The sequence below is a fragment of the Caenorhabditis briggsae genome (assembly GCF_000004555.2).
Source record: "Caenorhabditis briggsae complete genome, chrIV, whole genome shotgun sequence".
In the NCBI taxonomy this organism is placed as follows: Eukaryota; Metazoa; Nematoda; class Chromadorea; order Rhabditida; family Rhabditidae; genus Caenorhabditis; species Caenorhabditis briggsae.
In genome coordinates, this window is record NC_013487.2 from 13,579,078 (window position 1) to 13,598,615 (window position 19,538).

The window sequence follows — 19,538 nt, forward strand, 5'->3', positions numbered from 1 at the left end:
CAGTTTCGCGGTTTTTAAATATTTATTCCAATCATCACATGATTCGTAAAAAAAAATGTATCGTCGTCCCTCCTAGCAACTTTTTTTTGAAAATTTTTCGCGTTTAAAGGAGGCCAGACACCAAAAAAAAAGTTTTCCTGATATTTTGCATAGAGAACCCCCATGAGGGGTTGAACTCATGACAGGCAGCTCTGGTGTACAGCGCTGCTACCGGCTGAGCTACGGGGGTGCGAAGGCGCCTGACGACCGATGAGCGCGGCGCGATTTCGTCCCCCAAACTGTCCCCCGAAATTTTTGCTGTCTCGCCTCCTTTAACGGCATAATTTTTTTAGATACGTTATCAAAAATGAGAACCCAGTTAAATATTTTGAAACTTGAGTTGTTACTTTTTCAATTTCTAGAATTCTTGTTGAATTTTTTTTGTGTTTCAAAATTCCATTCAAAAAAATTTCAAATACAAAAAATTTAATCTCTGAACCTTCGATTTTACTCGTCTTTAAAAAATGAACCAAATATCATCTGATTTATTCAGATGTTGTAGAGTTGTATACTTCGTTTTTTCCCATTTCTCAAGGGATGTCCCCTCCGATAGAGTATCAAAAACATTATTGAATAATACATGGGTAGGTTCTTCTTCTTCTGCTGACTTCTTCTGCTGAGTCATTGAACCCTTCTTGAAGATGTCGTCATCGTTTTTTTAAGTGATGTCTTCTGGAGAATCTGAGAGTTTCTCCTTGACTGGAAAATTAAATTTTGATTTTTCAGATTTGAAATTGATTTTAATTTTGGATTTCTGAAGCTAATTTTTTAATTCTCGATTTTGGTTCAAATTGCCAGTTTGATGAAATTGGCGAATTTTCGAAAACATGCTAAATTTTAAAGCAAAATTGGAAAAAAGATCTTGTTGATTCAAATTTCAAGTGTAATGTTCGGAGCTTAAAGGGGGACTTCGGTCAATTTTTTTATTGCATCAAAATGTGTTAAAAGTAATCTATTTTCAGAATATTATTGCGAAAAAAAGGTGCCACCGAGAGACGAGGATTTTCAGTGAGAAAACAAGGCCACGCGAGCGGCGCGACTTCTTAAAGGGGGCCAGACAGCAAAAATTTCGTGGGCAATTTCAGGGGGCGTGCATTCTGACGTCGCGGTGTTCGCACCTAAAACACGCAATCCAACGCGCAAACATTTTTATTTTTTTATTTCCCGACTTTATTTTTTCAATTTTTAACTATTTTAAACATTAAAAAAGCTTTTTTTCTTATTTATTATAAAACCCATATAAAAGAGATTTTTTCATGTAAATTTCAAGTTCAATCGGCCGATTATTCTGCCAGTGACCGGTGTTTTCTATAGACATGTCGTATGCATGCGAAACAACTATTTTCTCTCCGATAACCGTTTCTTCACCGTTCCTAGTTATTTCTTCTCGTTGTTACTCTGGGAATAAAAAAAAAGTTTTATGACTGGGATTTTCAGAGACGACTCCTCATCTACTGCTATCTTCGCCTTCCGACGACGAACCATGCACGAGAATGTTTTTAATTCTGTGATTTTTTTCAATTGTTAGGTCACTTTCTAAGAATTGATTGTAGTTTTTTTTTTCATAATTTATTTGTTAACATAATGAAACACATATTTTTTCATTTTCAACTGATTTTGATATCACGGAGCTAGGCCTCGGCGGCGCGCTGGTAGCCCTTCAGAAATTCCGAGTTCAAAAAGTACAATCCCAAAGAAACAAGAGAAGAAAAAAATAAAAACACTAGCACTAGGGAAAAAAAAATAAAAACACTAGGGATTGAACCTCTGACCTTCCGAATACTAGCGTAGAGCGTACCCACAACACTACGCGTGTAAGGGATGAACACATCGTTTTTGTGTATTATGAAGCGACGCCGCAGCAGCAAGCGGGCGAAGAAAGGGTGACAAAAAAGAGCATTTTTTCGTCGGGGATGGTTTTTTCAGGTTTTGAAGTACATAGCTATATTTATACTTCAGAGTTACATCTTTTGATAAAAAAACAAAAATTTTGAAATTTTTGATGTCTCCCCCCCCCTTTAACGGGCAATTTTTCCGGAGTTTTTTCGCTTTTATCTCCGACATGTAAAAAACGTTAAAAAACACTGTCGGCCACTTGAAAATAATGCTATCAGGCGCCGTGGCCTAGTTTTCTCACTGCGCGGGAATTCAAATCCTCGTCCCTCGGCGGCACCTTTTTTGAATTTTTTCATTTTCAACGGCGTTTTTTGGGGATTTCGGATTTCTTTTGAATATTTTCACAATAATATTAGGAAAATAGATAACTTTTAACACATTTTAATACAATACAAATTTTTGCTCGGAGTCCCCCTTCAATGAAACGATATTGGTAAAATCCTTGAGATGCTTGAAAATTTTTGAAACAGAAACATTTTTTTGAAAAAAAAAATGTTTTTTCTTTAAATGTCAAACCACCAACAGATCCAAAAATAAGTGGTTTGAAAGTTTGAGTTCGCGGAAAACTACAAAGTTTTGTTCTCTCCAAAAAATTTTAAAAATCTGTTAGAAACCATTAAATTGCCATTAAAACGATTTTAAAGTTTTCTAAAATTCCGGAAACTCTAATTTTTGAAATTCATTTTCAAATTACATTTATCTAACTACAAACCATTCTGGCAATGTTTTTTATTTTTCGAATTAGGATTTTAAATGTAATTTTTTAAAACTAAATCTGAAGGATTCTTAAAATGTTCGAAAATTTTTTGAAACAGTAAAATTTTTTTCGAATTGGGCTCTTTTTTCAATTTTCAAACAACTAATTGTAAACAAATAATTGACAAGAAAACGCTTTCACGGTTTTCTGAAATTCCTGAAACTGTAAATTGTCATTCTTAGTTTTCATTTTTCCAACGAAAAAATTTTCGGTACATTTTATCTAAAATTACTGTTAGAACTAAAATTTTTTTTTTGGAAAACAAAGATCAATTCGTTTCAAAATATCATACTTGCAAAATTTCGGGGCCGGGCCGATGAAGTGCTGGCCCGTCCCAGCCGGCCCGCTGTTTGTACAGCAGATGATTTTTTTGAATTTATTTTTTGAAAATTTTATAATTATTTCAAAAATTTAATCAACAACTCTATTTAATTCAAAAAAATGTCCCAATATTTCATTGGACATTTTTTTACTAAGAAAGGGCAGGCCGGGCCGGAAAAATTGTCGTTTCGGCCCGGCCCGGCCCCGCCCAGCCCGTTGAAAGTATGGCAAAATATCGAATTAACATTGAAGTGAATCATATCGCAATCACAACAATTTATGATAATTTTTTGTCAAAAATAAGATTATTTGAAAAAGGGAACTTTTGAAATAAATATACTTCGAGAAACATATACAGTACCGGTCAATAAGATAAACAAAAACGTATTTTTTAGTTGATTTTTGGTCATTTCGAACATTTTCAGGAGTCTGGAACTCGGATGTCAAATTAGTACAAAAACGGAAAAAAGGGTTTCGTCTAGAAATCGGCAAGTGTCTGAAAAACTGGGAATTTTCTAAAAATTCTGTGAATGCAAAGTTTTCAATCTAGGTCTGTTTTACATCCTCCAAAACTTTCAAAGTGATCGGAAACTTGACAACCGAGCTCCAGACTCTTGAAAATTAAATTTGAAAAACACGTTTTTTGTGTCTTATGGACCGCTACTGTATATCCGTTTACTGTAGTATATATGCATCAAATAAAAAATTGCAGTTTCATTCGACATTCTAATTTTCAACTTTTTCACAAATTTCGATTCCATTTCGGCTCTACTAACACTAAAAAATTCCCAAAAAAGCTGAAAAATTGATTATCCCTGGATGGATAAGCAATAAACAAAATCAGATTTTTTTTCTCTAACAAGAAATTCAATCAAATACGAACAAATTGAATAAAAGAGTACAAGCATCATATGACTCAAAGGCTGTATTACTTTACTTTCTTTCGTTTTGGCTGTTCTTTTTCAGTGTTTTTGGAAATATAATGGAAATAATTGATCTTTGAATTGTTTAATTAAATTTTTGAAACAGTAAATTTTTTTCAAATTTTCAGTTGAGTAGTGTTTGGAATATAAATTTAAGGGTTTGTGAATTCCTAATATTTTCTTCATTGTTTTTCTGAAATAGCAAAAATTTTTTGGAATTTTAATTATTTTGATCTTTTGACACCCGAAAGAATGCTATTTAAAAAGTGGAAGCTATTTAAAAAGGTCATTCTTCCTATTATTTTTTTTCCTCTATAATTTTCCTTTTTTGCACAGTTGGATGCTTCCGGTTGCTCTTTTTTTGGGAAAAAAGATTTGTCACTTTTTCAAAAAATATTTTTTCCTGTTTCAGTGTAAATTTGGAGGAATATAAAGCTTTTGTGTTTATTGTTTCTGGATGGCAATTGAGAAAATTTTGAAACTTTAGATTTGGTAAAGTTATATATATATATATAGTAACAACCAGTGTGTCTCCAAAAAAATTTCTCGAGAAATGCCTTTTTCGAGAAATTTTCAAGGAATTTTCGACAAAAATTTCTCAAAAAAAAATTTCGAAAAAAATTTTTCGAAAAAAATTCCTCGAAAAAATTCCTCGAGAAACATTTTTCGAGGAATGGATTCCTCGAAATTTCTCGAGAAACGACCCCTTCGTCTGATCTACAGAATACGTATTGTCCCAAAATGCTGAAGACGTCCCGAGCCACTAAAACTTCCATTCATCATAACTTGGTTCATTTTTATGCTAGAAAGTTCATCTTACCACCATTCGAACGCTCTCTTCAAGCTTAACACAATGAAAGCCACTTCAGCACATAAAGTAGGCGGGTTTTAAAATGATTATTTTGACAAAAGGTTGGCATTCATTTCCGGGAAAACTTTTTTTGTTTCTTTGCTCTTTGTGCTTTGTGCTGGATTACTGTAGTTGGAAATTTGTCTAGATTGGTAACTAGAACATTTTTTCTGTTTCAAAAAAATATATATATATATTGAAATCACTAGATTTTGTAACAGTCATCCAACTGGACATCTATCCCACAGTTTCTCCAGATTTTTCTAAAATTTGGAGAAAAAAATAATAAATTTTGGAAAAATTTACTGTTTCAAAAATTGTTCACTTAATTAAAAAAAACTTTCCAACAACAGTGAAAGTCTCTTTCTTTCTTATGTTGTTTTTTTCATTAAAATTATATTTTTCGAATTTTCGAACTTCCGTCATTATTTTTTTATTTTTTCCCATTTTTATTAATGTCAATTTATTAATGTCATACGTAACACACACTCATTTTTTTCTTCTGAAATTGACATCTACATATAATCTCTGTCTACAATCTGTCCTTTCTCGTTTAAAGGCGCATGCATACGTACTACGTCTTGCTTAGTACAAATAGTGAGATATATGAGTTAAGAGAAATCCCCTTCAGATGCATTTGGACGAAAAATTCAATTATCTCCAGAAGGGCAAAGCTGCAAAAGAGAAAAAGGAGATTTCTTTGTTTTGCTCATTTGGAATTTTACAGTTGGACTTTTGGCTGGTCAGCCGGAAGTGTTTTTTTTTTTTTGAAGGATTCAATCTTTTAGAATCCTAGAGCCCTAACACGTTCACTTTGAGCCTATATATCTCACTTCCTTTGAAAGATATCAAAAAGTTGTCAACTAATAAAATGTTTATCATGATATCAGCAGCATTTTATCAGTTGATCACTTTTTGATATCTCTCACAGAAAATGAGATACATGGGCTCAAATTTGACGATTCGGGTGGCGTTCGTTTAGAGTGTTTATGGTAATTTTTTGAAGTCTAAAGGGAGAATTCCATTGTAGTTAGGAAATTAGCAAAATTAATTAAACAATTTTTAAGACAGTAATTGTTTTTAAATTAAACTTTTTGTCTCGAAATTTCGAAAAAAAAGGCAAAATATGGATTTTATGCTGATCGTCGAAATAATGTTTTGAAAACTAGTAATTTCAGTGTTCTAATTTTTTGAAACAGTAAAAATTATCAATGATCATATTCTGAATTTTGTAAATGAAAACTATCTTTTCCAGTTACAGTAATCCTGCTCAAAGCACAAAGAGCAAAGAAACAAAAAACGTTTTCCCTGAGAAGAATGTCAACAGAAAAGTGAGTGATACAACAGGAAAACTATGCATTTTTGAGAAAAAATGCTCAAGATAATATTTTGTTAGAAATAACTCGAAAAAATTGAAAATCATATGTATGTTCTATATTTTTCGGGAAAATTTTTTTTTCCAAACACTTGACCGAAAAAATAAATTTTACCATTTCAAAAAAAGAATAAAAGGAAAAATTAAAAATCAAAAATCGATATATTTTGCCTAAAGGTAGGCCACAAACAAAATTTTCAAAATAGACTTTTTGCTCATGTTTATTGTTGGATTGTCTTCTCCTCCCTTATAGAAGTATATTCCCAAATTTTCAGCGAAAAATGTTCTCCCATTCTCGAGATACAGATCCTTTTGTACCAGACCTCGATGTACTGACTTTCTCCTCATCTTTTTGCGGTGCGCAGAAATTTGGGCGGAGCTTATCTTTTGCAACCTCGCGGCACGGAAAATTTGTAAAGGAAATTTAAGAAAAAGCTGATAGACACATAAAGGATTCGAACCTCCTTCACCCTCTCATCGTCGCACGCGCCCACTATCCAGTCACAGGTCCTGTGCGCGCATACGCATAATGGATGGGCGACGGAGGACGCGCCGATGAATTGGATACAGGGAAAGGACGCCGGTATGGGGCATATACGGGGCATATGGGGCACACCGCCGCCGCAAAGCATCTCCTCGCCTGGCTTGCTGGCACTCGATGAAATAAACTAAAACGTTGGTTGGGGGTTCCTAGAAGTATCAGTTAAGTTCTATTGTGATGTGATTTTGTTCAGGTCTTCCGATTTCGTACTTTTCCTTTATTATTCCATATTCTTTTATATTTTGAACGACATATTACTGATTTTTCGGAAGTCAATGTTTTGGTTTTGAAAAAGACTTAGGGCAGTTTCTATTTAAATTTGATATGCAATCAAAAACAGAACAAAATGGGAAAAAATCGCTAAAAATCGTTTTTTTTTTCATTTGTTCAAAAAATATGTCTCACTTTCACTTTTTTGAAATTGCATGAAAAATTGAAAATTTTCATAATTTAAACTTTGTAATTATTGTATACTTAACAACTTACCTTTTATTCCACCTGAAAATACAATTTTTACAATAATTACAAAGTGAAATAAAAAAATCTCAATATCACCTATTTTGGCGAAGAACATAGCAATTAACGAGTGAAAGACATGTTTCTGCAAGAATTCAGCGATTTTTTAGTCTCTCTCTCTCTCTCTCTCTCTCTCTCTTTTTTTTTTTTTTTTTTTGATATCTTTCACAGAAAATGAGATATTTTGACAATTCGGGTGGCGTTCTATTAGAGTGTTCACGGTATCAGACTAAATTGACTATTTAGCAGAGATGTCCGGAATCAGGACAAATGAAAATTTCACGGAATCCGGAATAAAATTAATTTTCCGGAATACGGAATCCGGAATTTTGAGTTCTCCAAATGGGCAGAAAAGTTCTAAAAACACATATCGTGCTATATTTTTTAATTTTTAGTAGCGGAAGTTCAAAAAAGTCAGAGAATTCTTGAAAATTAATAAATATGTTTAAAATCTATATAATAAATATGTTTAAAAAAAAATAAAAAAATTTCTCGGAATCCGGAATCCGGAATCCGGACAAATGAAAATTTTCCGGAATCCGGAATACGAATGAAAAACAGCACGGAATCCGGAATCCGGAATACGGAATTCGGACATCTCTGCTATTTAGCCACTGGAACTTTATTTTTTTGATCAGTACTGTTCAAGTCTCCCAAGATTTTGGAAATTCGGGAACTTTTAAATTTCCTGAATTCTCTATTTTTCCGAACCCCAAGAAGTTTAATTTCCTTTTATTTATTTTTTTCAAAATGATGTCACTCCTCAATTTCCCTCTTTTAGTATAGTTTCCAAGAAATTCAAATTCTCGATTTTCAATTCATTTCAATTCTCTGATTCGTGATTCATCTCTCTCGCCACCTTCACATTTTCTCACTTTTATTTAAAAAATTCAGAATCCTTAATTTGCGTTTTCAATTCAAAATCAGTCAACTGGAAATTTAGGCTTTCTTTTTTGTTTCAAGGGCAAAAAATGCTTTATTTTTGAACTTTTGAGCTTTAAAAACCTGATTTTTGGATATCAAATATGGAGGCATATTAGATTAAAACTTTTTTTCAGAATATTTAAAATTTTTGAAACAGTACATTTTGAAAAGTTTTCAAAGCTTGAAGAATTTTGAAATGTTCTATAACTTTAAAAAAAAAGCTGAAATCGATTTTTCTATAAAATAGGGCTTTTGCTATTTGACAGTACTTTTTTCAATTTTTTTTCTGTTTCTCATTTTATAAAAACTCAAAGTATAGTTTCTGAAAATTGTTCCTCCGCAGTATTTACAAATATTACGAATTTAATATTCTAGAAAAAATTCTGAAGTCTTGCCTTCTAGAATATTCTTGTTCCCTATTATATAATTTTAGATGTCGAAGGATTTTATTATATAATGCATAAAAATGTCACTATTTCTAGAATCTAGAAATGGAAGCTCCTCAGTTCTTTGTGCAGATCAAACTAGAGATTTTCAGAATCTGACAATCTCAAAGTCTCAAAGTCTCAGCATCTCAAAATCTCAGAATCTCAGAATCTCAGAATCTCAGAATCTCAGAATCTCGGATTCTCTAATTCTCTGAGTATCTGAATATCAGAATCTTAGAATCTCAGAATCTCAGAATCTCAGAATCTCAGAATCTTAGAATCTCAGAATCTTAGAATCTTAGAATCTTAGAATCTTAGAATTTTAGAATCTTAGAATCTTAGAATCTTAGAATCTTAGAATCTTAGAATCTTAGAATCTTAGAATCTTAGAATCTTAGAATCTTAGAATCTTAGAATCTTAGAATCTTAGAATCTTAGAATCTTAGAATCTTAGAATCTTAGAATCTTAGAATCTTAGAATCTTAGAATCTTAGAATCTTAGAATCTTAGAATCTTAGAATCTTAGAATCTTAGAATCTTAGAATCTTAGAATCTTAGAATCTTAGAATCTTAAAATCTTAGAATCTTAAAATCTTAGAATCTTCGAATCTTAGAATCTTAAAATCTTAGAATCTTAAAATCTTAGAATCTTCGAATCTTAGAATCTCAGAATCGCAGAATCTCAGGATCTCAGAATCTCAGAATCTCAGAATCTCAGAATCTCAGAATCTTAGAATCTTAGAATCTTAGAATCTTAGAATCTTAGATTCTTAGAATCTTAGAATCTTAGAATCTTAGAATCTTAGAATCTTAGAATCTTAGAATCTTAGAATCTTAGAATCTTAGAATCTTAAAATCTTAGAATCTTAAAATCTTAGAATCTTCGAATCTTAGAATCTTAAAATCTTAGAATCTTAAAATCTTAGAATCTTCGAATCTTAGAATCTCAGAATCGCAGAATCTCAGGATCTCAGAATCTCAGAATCTCAGAATCTCAGAATCTCAGAATCTTAGAATCTTAGAATCTTAGAATCTTAGAATCTTAGATTCTTAGAATCTTAGAATCTTAGAATCTTAGAATCTTAGAATCTTAGAATCTTAGAATCTCAGAATCTCAGAATCTCAGAATCTCAGAATCTCAGAATCTCAGAATCTCTAAATATGAAATTCTGCTATTTCTGACTTTCTAAAAACTTCCCAGAAAGACTTTTTTATATTTTCCATTTATCTAGCTATACGAAAAAATAATAATATGATAAGTGATAATTATTTTTAGTCCCGATAACGCTCAAAAATGATCAACAAGAAAAAAACCTAATTTTTGCTTGGGTCATTCTCTAGAAAATACTATAGTAAATCAGATATTTCAATGATCTCCAAATAAATTTTTTTTTGGAAATTTCGAAAAATTACTGTTTCCAGAAAACTGGATATTTCAAAAACATTTTGAGCTTCAATGCTCGTTTGTTTCTATTATTACGCGAAAGTTGGAATTTTGATGAAACTGTGATATTTCGTATTTCAACATTACTGATAAAGAAACTTTTTTTTTCAAATCACATTCCTCTATCCTTCAAAATGTGATCCCATTTGTTCTAATCAGATTTTCTAAACTCCTAAACTTATAAACTTCTTAAATAAATTTCAGCCAAAATCCAACATTTATGTCATAACTCTGGATTGATATTCTCATATTCTATAGTGCATAGGAGGCGATTCCAAAGTCCTTGATATTATCCGAATTAAAGAAAGAGATTGCTCATCGAAACGGTGATAGGTCAGGTACCTAGCACCATGATAAGGAGATAAGAGGTGATAAGAGGAAAAAAGAAGGCCAAGATGATGTCAGAAAAATTGATGTTTCATGGAAACTTTGAATTCAAAAACATTAAACATTAAAGTAATTAGTCCGTCGATTGCTCTGAAAAATCACTAGACTTTAAAAATGATAATCCAAAAAAACTGTTTCAAAAAATTTCAAATTCAAAAAGCCAAAACGATTATTGTTACTTCACTTATTTAGGGCTTCCTTTTCCAAATGATAATTATTGAAAATTTTTGAAAAATTATACTTTTTTTATACTTTTTTGTTTTAAAAATTAGATTTTTTTCATATTCTAAATACGAAAAAATGAGAAAAAACGTACTGTATTTGCTCTAGCTTTGAGCTCAATTATCTCGGTTCCTATGAGAGATACCAAAAAATTTTCAACTGATAAATTGTTTATCATAATATCAGCAATATTTTATCAGATGACAGATTTTTAATATCTCTCACAGGAACCGAGATAATTGAGCTCAAAGTGCACACATAGGTAGGGCTTTGTATTAGAGCAATTACAGTTTTAAAAAAAAACTAGAATAAATCGCGCCGAAACTAGAATAAATCGCGCCGACCAGACAGCTGGCGCCGGAGGCAAATCGCTCTTTAGAATATGAAAAGTTAAAAATCTGAGAATTGTATTTTTTCAAAGTTGGTTTTTTTGCGTTTTCTAGAATACTTTACTCCCATTTACTCCCACAAAAATTAGAAGAGCTAATAACCATCAGTTTTTCAAAAAAAAAATTTGGATAAAAAAGTCTTCTGAAACAGTAAAACAATTCCAGATTTTCGCTCGATTTTCTCTTTTTTCAAATCCAGAGATCCTTGAATACCCATTCATATTCTATACGTCACGTATCAAATCAAATCATATTGTGACCCAGAAGAAGTCAGAAGACCTTACTCCCACCCAATTGTCTTTTGGAATTCCGGGAATAATAATTTTCAAATTTCTGATTTCTCTTTCGAAAAATCACTTCCGGATCAGATTGACCTGTAATAGAAGGGCCCTTGGACATCTGGATTCGCAGAAAACAGACATTCGTCATTGTTTTCCATTTTCATTTTGTTCCGCTTTTTACCCATGAGATACATATGAGGATACTACTAAAAATTAGTATTCTAGAGAATAGGAAAGTTCCAGACATAAGGAAAACTAGAGGAAGAAGAGTTAATATAAATTGGTTGGATGAGGAACAGAGATCGTCCCGTTATATTACTACTTGGGGGATTTTTATTTTCTAGAATTCTAGAATTCTAAAAATGTCCCTAGATAGTTTTTAGTCTAGACCCTATGTCATGAGTGGGTAGGATTTTTTGGCCACTTAGGGGATTTTAAGCCACAAATACAGTAATTTCGAAATTCTTAAAAATTTCTGTTTCAAAAAATTTTTGAATAAGTTTCCCGATTTTTGAATTTATTATTTTTATAAATTTGAATCGTAAAACTTCTAGAAAATCATCCCGACCGTTTCTAAAACCTTCTGATGTTTCAGAAAAAAACCTTGATCCTGGATTTTTCTCTATTTTCAGATTTTCAGCCCCTCTTTTCCCTTGAAATGACGCCTTCCTAAACCGTCCCCTCAGATCAATCCCTTCTTAACAAACAGCGAAACCTCCCCCTCGTGGATTTGTACTTGATACAACACCACACCGCCGCCCCACGCCTTCTTCTTCCTCTTAGCCCCGCCCCTTTTTTCTCGCCTTATAAATTCTGAAGAACCACAAATATTCATTCATTTTTCACAGAATACATGCATTCCACATCTGTCGTCGCGTGGCTTCTAGCCTTTATTCTTGGATTTGCCGCCAGTCAACCGTTATTCGGGCTCGAGAAGCAGTTGCTCTATTCGTTCCAGGACCCAGATGAGGTAATTAGTGGGTTCAAATGCGAAAATTTTACCGTTTTTACTAGAAAAATGGCTTAAAATTGGCCAGAATTTCACTCTGAAAATTTATTTTTTCACTTGCGCGTAATGTGTAGTGTTAATTAGGTCGTGAACACCTTTACGGAAAACTAAACACTGACTTTCAGCGGTAGTTCAAATTTAGTTTTTTTTCAATTTTAGACGCTCGTTTTTATTAACTTTTTAGGTGAAATTTCGATTTTAACCAGATTTTTTTTGCAAAAATTTTTATACCAACTTTTCGTGGAAATTTCGCGAAACTCCACCGAAAATTGCCTAAATTTCCCTTCAGAACTGTTTTTGGAGGGAAACCTATTGTCCTTGTCAGAGAAAAAAAAGGCTGAGTCGAAGTGTATGCGATGTTTGTAAACAAATATCTGAAAGCGTAAACAACCGGAAACAGTTAAAACGAGTGCGACAGTAACCCGGCGGGAAAATATTAAATTTACTCGTTTTTTAGCTTTTCGCATATTTTGCAGCGAAGTTCGTCGAATTATTTTAAAATACCGCAAAAAACAATGAAAAACAACCCATATTCGGCGAAATTTGCTGCAAAATATGAGAAAAACTAAAAAATAGGTAAATTTAACATTTTCCCGCCGGGTTAATGTCGCACTCGTTTCAACTGTTTCCGGTTGTTTACGCTTTCAGATATTTGTTTACAAACATCGCATACACTTCGACTCAACCTTTTTTTCTTTGACAAGGATAATACAATTTCAAACTAAACTTTGCGCGTAAAATGTGATGCTGATAGTTTCGAACACCATTGTAGACTCCATTTTGGAGGGAAATTAAAATTTTAAAAAAAAATCAATTTTTCCAGTTCGAAATCATCAACAAACGTTCGCCGCTGCTCAGTCTCGTCGGATCGAACGTCCGCTTCACAGAACCCTTCCGGAATCGTGTTCTCAACAAAAAGATCCGTTCAGTCGATGCGAGACCGGATTTCCGTCAATTTCCACGTTTTTTGCAATAAAAATTCTTGAAGACTAGTCGCCTGCTGATCTCTTTTTTTTTCTTTTTTCTCTGTATCAAATCTCATTTGTCGGAAAAATAATGAATTTTCTTTCTGTTTGTAAATCCAAAAACTTCGAAAACTCAATTTGAAAACTTGTGCCATAAACACCGTGCGCAAAAATACACAGTTTCTTTTTGGACGAAATATTTAATGGGTGGATTGAGGGATCGGAAAAAAGGTACATAAAAAGGGGGAAAATAAATATACTTAGGGACATTTTTGGTTAGATTCGTTGGCAAAATCGGTGCAAAACTACATACAAAAGGGAAAATTAGCTCAGAAATTAGGTTCACATCTTAACATTAAGTCCGGTTCGATCGAGGAGTTGTCCCATTACAGAAGTACGGATTCCCAGCTGCTCTTTGACGTTGGCAGCACGATTGGCGAAACCGCGGAGACGCAGAGAAGCATGGACGAGGACCAGGAAGATTGGGAATAACAATCTGAAATTTATAGGAATCATTTCATTGGAATGGAGTGGATGAATTGCTAGAAATCACGAAATTCCAAGATTATCTGAATTTTTCGCGAAGCTTCCTTAAAATTTATCGAAAATCAACCGAAAATTGCCTAAAAATTCAAAATTTCAATTGCAAAATTTGCGCGTAAAATCATGTGCAAACCTAGTTGTGAATACCGTACGCAAAAGTGCACAGTTTTCTTTTTGGAGGGAAACTCGAAAAAGTTTGCACGTGAAGTGTGATGCAAAAAGTTGTGAACACCGTTTCGCAAACATGCAGACCCCATTGTGGAGGGAAGTTCAAAAATTCAATTTTTCGCTTTTTCTCGGAGTTTTAGCTCGCAAAGCTTGTTTCTGAGCGACAATTGCTTAAAAAATAAAATTTTCGCTTGATGTTACGACTTTCGAAACTGTCAAATCTTTTTTTTTCGCATGAACTTTGACCTACTTCGACTCAAATCCTTCTGAATTTTATCAATTTTCCTCTATTTTCTCAGAAATTGACCTCTTTATTGTCTCATTTTTTATGCATAGAAGTGTGTAAACTTCCTTGTTTCCCTGAATTTTTTCTTCAAATAAACATTATTTTTGCAAAAAAAGGGATTCGCGGAATACTGAAGACTTACGCGAAGACGACAACGAGAACGGATGCGAAGACGGAAATGAAGAAGTAGGCGACGGCGATGATTCCACCCAAAGTGACCAATGGATGGTCGGTGCGCATCTGGAAATTGGAAAATTCTGACTAAAAACCGAATTCTAAAGGATTTGAAGTTCTAAAAAACTATTTTCTGTATATTCATATGCCAATTTTCCACCAAAATCCTGCAAAAATCCACCGAAATTCGCTCAAATTTCCCTTCAAAACTTCAAAATTTCAATTCGAAAAATTGCGCGGAAAATTCTGTGCAAACCTAGATGTCAACACCGTACGCAAAAGTGCACAATTTCTTTTTTGGAGGGAAATTCAAAACAGTTTGCGCGTAGAGTGTGATGCAAGTAGTTGCGAACACTTTTATGCAGATTTGCAGACACACTTTTGGAGGGAAGTTCGAAAATTTGAAAATTTGGGCGTTTTTTTCGGTTTTTTTGCTAGTAAAGCTCCGTTCTGAGCGATCAAAATAGAATTTTCATAGATTTTTAGGATCCGAGATCTTGATGATGTTCCCTTTTTGACAATTCAAATTTTGCAAAATTTGAACTTGCACCACAGCTCTTATCAGTGATAATTATCACCACTTCTCTAGTAGCTAACTATCAAATAGCTATCAATTTTCCGGTAGAAAATATTCTACCTTTTTAATATTGCCATCAGCCGAAACGGCGAAAATCAGAGTTGCAATGACAGCTACAACGGCAATCAGGCCGATGAAAATGTCCTGTGAACTGTAGACAGTGTGTAAAAGGAAGAGAGCGATGATTGTGACGAAATAGTTGGTTTGGAAGTACAGGAGATTCGAGATGATACGGTTGTTCCAGCGTTTGAAGTCGTTGAATGGTGGGCGCTGGAAAATGAGGAATTTTTGGGATTTTAGGGGAGTTTTGGGATAAATTTAGTAGTTTTCTGAGAGAAAATAGGCTCAAAAAAGACTGAAAATTGCAAAAATTGGAGAAAATTATCGAAAATTCCAATTTTAGAGCTCAAAAGCGTTTTTTTTTTCGATTTTGGACAAGTTCGAGTTTTTGGGATTTTGGGTGAAAATTAGTGATTTTTTAAGGGAAAATAGCGTCAAATAAGGTCAAAAATTGTATAAAATGTGAATAAAATTATCAAAAATTCGTAGTTTTCGCTTTAAAACGACTTTTTCGAATTGGCTGGCCTTGAAACGACGGGCGGTTTTTTCGAGCAAATTGGTCCAAATTTCAGCCTTTCACATGAAAATTGTTGTTTTTTGGAATTTTAGGAAAAAATTCGTGGTTTTCAGATAATAGTCTGAAAATAGGCCAAAATATGTAATTTTTCATCCTAAAACTGCAGAAAATGGGAAAATTCGAGTTTTGTCGAATTTTCGCTTGTTGAAATCAGAAAACTGCATATTTTTTGGAAATTACCGGCTAGTTTTCTCTTTGGAACCCTACGGCTGATCTTGTGTCGTTAGAACTTCAGGAAATTCGAATTTTTGGCTCAAAATCTACTTTTTCAGATTATCCTAGACTTTCAGAGCTAATTGACTCAATTTTTAGCGTTACACGACTTCCAGAACCCCTCCCTTCAATCCAAACCCTCACCTCGTATCGATTAGTCTCCAACAGGAATTCGTGGAAATTTCTGAACGGCGGCACCTCGACGCCGTTCATGATTTGCATATTTTCGTTTGGCGCCGACGCCGACGACATTTTTGGCCTAAAAATCCTAAAAATGAGCACAAAATATAGAAAATTCAGAAGAAAAAGGATTTTCTGGTACTAGAAAATAAAAGAGTGAAGTGAGAAGAGAAATGAGAGCCGAATGGCAGGAGAAGAGGGAACATCTGGACGCCTTTCGTCTCGTCTTGAGTGTAATATTCTAATGGCTTTGGGAAGAGGGATATTTGAGAACTCATAAAACTCGTCGGGAATCGGAAATGACATAGAAAAATACTCGGGATTAATCGCGGTAGAAATATTTTTTGAAATTGAAAAAAGAGCAGAAAAAATTGTTTATTCGACACAAAAAATCACAAACGAATACAAAAATCGATAATCAGTCAAGTGATTTTATCATACATTTTTATTATCAAACACAAAAAAAACCAAAGACATGTGTTCTTCCTGATAAAAATTGCGATTTTTTCCATGTAAAACAAGCAAAAACAATTGTTGACTCCCCCGTAAATCTACCCGCCGCATGCGCCTTTAACCGCGGGTCTCGCACGGAAGAGCGTTTTTTAGTGGGCGGAGCTTCGTGAAAGTGAAAAAATTCGACTCGAGTCCTATGATTTCAGTCAGTAAACGATGCGTTTCGCAACGAAAATTTCAGATTTTTTCACAATTTTTTTCGAAAATTTTGCGAAAATTACGAAAACTTTCGTAAAAATACAATTTTCACCCGCAAAACCCACTGAAAACCTATTTTTGAACTCAGAAAATATTGCAATTTTTTTTCGAAATTCCTATTTTCTCATTTGCTCCTCATTTATTACGAAACAAGCTCTAAATTTCAAATTTTCAGGTAATAAAATGGCTGGTGAACCAGATTTTGACGTCTCTGTCATGAGCTCTAACTTCGAAATGATCACAAGCTTGCCAGTCAACGTGAAGAACCGTATCTGTGCTCTTAAGAAGATCCAGTTGGACAGCATCAAGGTAGGGATCTGGAAATTTATTGGCCCCAAAAATTTTTTTTCCAAATTTCAGATCGAGTCCGAGTTTTACAAGCGCGTTCACGATCTCGAGATTGAGTTCGAGCAGAAGTTCAGCTCTCTTTTCGATCAGCGAAAGGCCATCGTCAATGGAGATGTTGAGCCAAAGGAGGACGATTGCAAGGCTCTTCCACTTCTTGAGGGAGTCCCAGAAGAGCAACTTCAAGTGAGTTTGGAAATCTAGATAAGCACTCGTCACTTTGGCAGCGTTGTTTGAGAGTTTACTCCCGTGAGGAAGCATCTATTTATCGCTGCGAGATAAAATATGTCCTTTATTCCCGCTCCTGAATTTTGTTTCTTGCGCGATGATGCGGCCATGACAATTATAATTTTTTCAGGAACTCGCCGCCAAGCACCCAGCTGACCCAAGTCACAAGGGAATCAAGCAATTCTGGCTCACCGTTCTCAAGACTCATGACCTCATTGCTGAGACCATCGAGGAGCACGATATCCCAATTCTCGAATCCTTGATTGATATCACCACAACTGCCAGCAAGGATCCAGCCGTTAGTTGTTTTTGAAAGTAGGAATTCGCCAAATCTTCTCACATTTCAGGGATTCAAGATCGAGTTCCACTTCGCCCCTAACGACTACTTCAAGAACAAGGTTCTCTCCAAGACCTACATTCTCAACTTCGAACCAGAGGAGGGAAGCGAGCTTTCTTTCGATGGACCACACATTGTCAAGATCCTCGGAGACCAAATCGAGTGGAACGATGGCAAGAACGTCACCAAGAAGGCCGTCAAGAAGAAGCAGAAGAAGGGAGCTAACGCCGGAAAGTTCCTCACCAAGACCGTGAAGGCTGACAGCTTCTTCAACTTCTTCGACCCACCAAAGGCCAAGGAAGACAGAAACGAGGAGGAGGATGATGAGCAGGCTGAGGAGTTCCTCGAGCTCGACTACGAGATGGGACAGGCTCTCCGTGACACCGTCATTCCACGTGCCGTTCTTTTCTTCACCGGAGAACTCCAATCCGACGACATGTTCGATTTCCCAGGAGAGGACGGAGATGACCAATCTGACTTCTCTGATGACGAGGATGCTTAAACAGCTAATCAATCGGATTTAAACCTATTCTTTTTACTAAATTGTCAATTTATTGAAAATTCCCAATTTTACATTTTATATACATTTTCTTTTCTCCCATCCCCAAAAACCTCCCTCACATAATAGGCGGAAACCCCGATTGTTGCTGTTACTTGTTATTATCGTCGTTTTTTCTCCTATCCATACTCATTATTCCGCTTCCACCCTTCTCGAAATCTCTTTAATCCTTGAAAATGCCTTGAAACGAGTAGTCGTCTGAATACATTCTCCACCATCTCGCTCTTCTGATCCATCCATCTTCAGAAGAGTGGCCTGGCTGACGTTCGAAAACTCGACCCTTCAATCCCTTTTTCGTGATCCGCGTATCGAGTGTTGAAACAAATAAATTCCCCGTTACCTTATCCGGATTAGCGCCAAAAACATGTTGTATTCTAGCTCTAGGTATTTAGAATCAGACTCCCCCGGACTTCTTCCACCCTGTATACAGAATGGTAGACGGATACGATCTTCTAATCAAAGCTCAGTTCTCCGAGACAATGGATGCATTGGAATTCAATCTAGAAGACGTCCTAGAATCAATAGAAGCCGAGAAGAGGTTCGATGTGAGGGAAAGATTATTGGAGAGAATCGCTTTTCTCATTTATCAAGATTCGAATTTTGGACTTTTACCGGTAGTTCCAATAGTTCAATACACCCGCAAGTTAATTTGAATTTCTAATTTTTCAGATTAATGCACCCACTGAATCTGTGTCATCATGTATCAATCGATTATGCAAATCGACATTCAGTTTTCCCATTGGTATGATAATCCCTACCTACAGTAATCTCTTGTTTTGCCACGTCATCAGATACACAAACACTTGTTAAATGGAAAAGACAAAAAATCCGGTGTTTGTCTAGCACTTTTTTGTTCCTTTCGGCTCTCTGCCGACACATTTTCGAAAATGTTTCGAAAAGAAATGCCTCTGCGTCTCTCATCTCTCACCTTGTACTTTTTTCGTAAAGTGCACTTTGTTTAATTGATGCAAAAAATCGAGAGACAGGGATGATAGAAATGGATGATTCAGAGGGAATTGCGATGGAAAGAAGAGAGATTTTGCTAGAAAAATCTAAAAATAACCTGGAAAATTTGAGCAGAAAATCGATTTTGGGCGATTTTAGGCCAATTTTCGCCGATTCTGTGCAAAAAATCTCGAATTTTCGGGGAAAAACGCAACTTCTTAGAGAAAAAAGTCGCTTGTTAGGAGATTTAAAGCCAATTTCGATCTATTTCGCACGGAAAATCTTTTTCCACGTGGATAAATGCGATATCGTGTCGACGCCCTTTTTTCGCAAACGTCCCAGAACAGAACGCGGACAGAATCGAACTG

The 19,538-nt window shown here is 34.6% G+C and overlaps 4 protein-coding genes across 4 annotated transcripts in view; 3 read left to right on the forward strand and 1 right to left on the reverse strand.

Moving 5' to 3' along the window:
• Positions 1-12,146: 12,146 nt before the first annotated feature.
• Positions 12,147-13,278, forward strand: CBG21268 (the record flags this gene model as incomplete). The annotated part of the gene is made up of 2 exons (XM_002648907.1): positions 12,147-12,263; positions 13,126-13,278. The coding sequence occupies 2 exons, from the start codon at positions 12,147-12,149 to the stop codon at positions 13,276-13,278; spliced, it is 270 nt and encodes an 89-aa protein (XP_002648953.1).
• Positions 13,279-13,609: 331 nt separating this feature from the next.
• Cbr-praf-3 lies at positions 13,610-16,117 on the reverse strand (the record flags this gene model as incomplete). The annotated part of the gene is made up of 4 exons (XM_002648908.1): positions 13,610-13,763; positions 14,407-14,504; positions 15,076-15,285; positions 16,010-16,117. The coding sequence occupies 4 exons, from the start codon at positions 16,115-16,117 to the stop codon at positions 13,610-13,612; spliced, it is 570 nt and encodes a 189-aa protein (XP_002648954.1).
• An 822-nt stretch (positions 16,118-16,939) lies between these two features.
• Cbr-nap-1 lies at positions 16,940-18,168 on the forward strand (the record flags this gene model as incomplete). Its single annotated transcript, XM_002648909.1, has 4 exons — positions 16,940-17,065; positions 17,117-17,287; positions 17,460-17,627; positions 17,677-18,168. 4 exons carry the CDS (start codon positions 16,940-16,942, stop codon positions 18,166-18,168), a joined length of 957 nt encoding a protein of 318 aa, XP_002648955.1.
• Positions 18,169-18,656: 488 nt separating this feature from the next.
• CBG21271 overlaps positions 18,657-19,538 on the forward strand; it is a gene marked incomplete at both ends in the record, with an annotated part of 2,738 nt that continues 1,856 nt past the window's right edge. Inside the window, 2 exons of the mRNA XM_045236143.1 lie at positions 18,657-18,839; positions 18,895-18,967. Of these exons, the coding sequence (XP_045097267.1) occupies positions 18,657-18,839; positions 18,895-18,967 (256 nt within the window). The remainder of the gene's footprint in view (positions 18,840-18,894; positions 18,968-19,538) is intronic.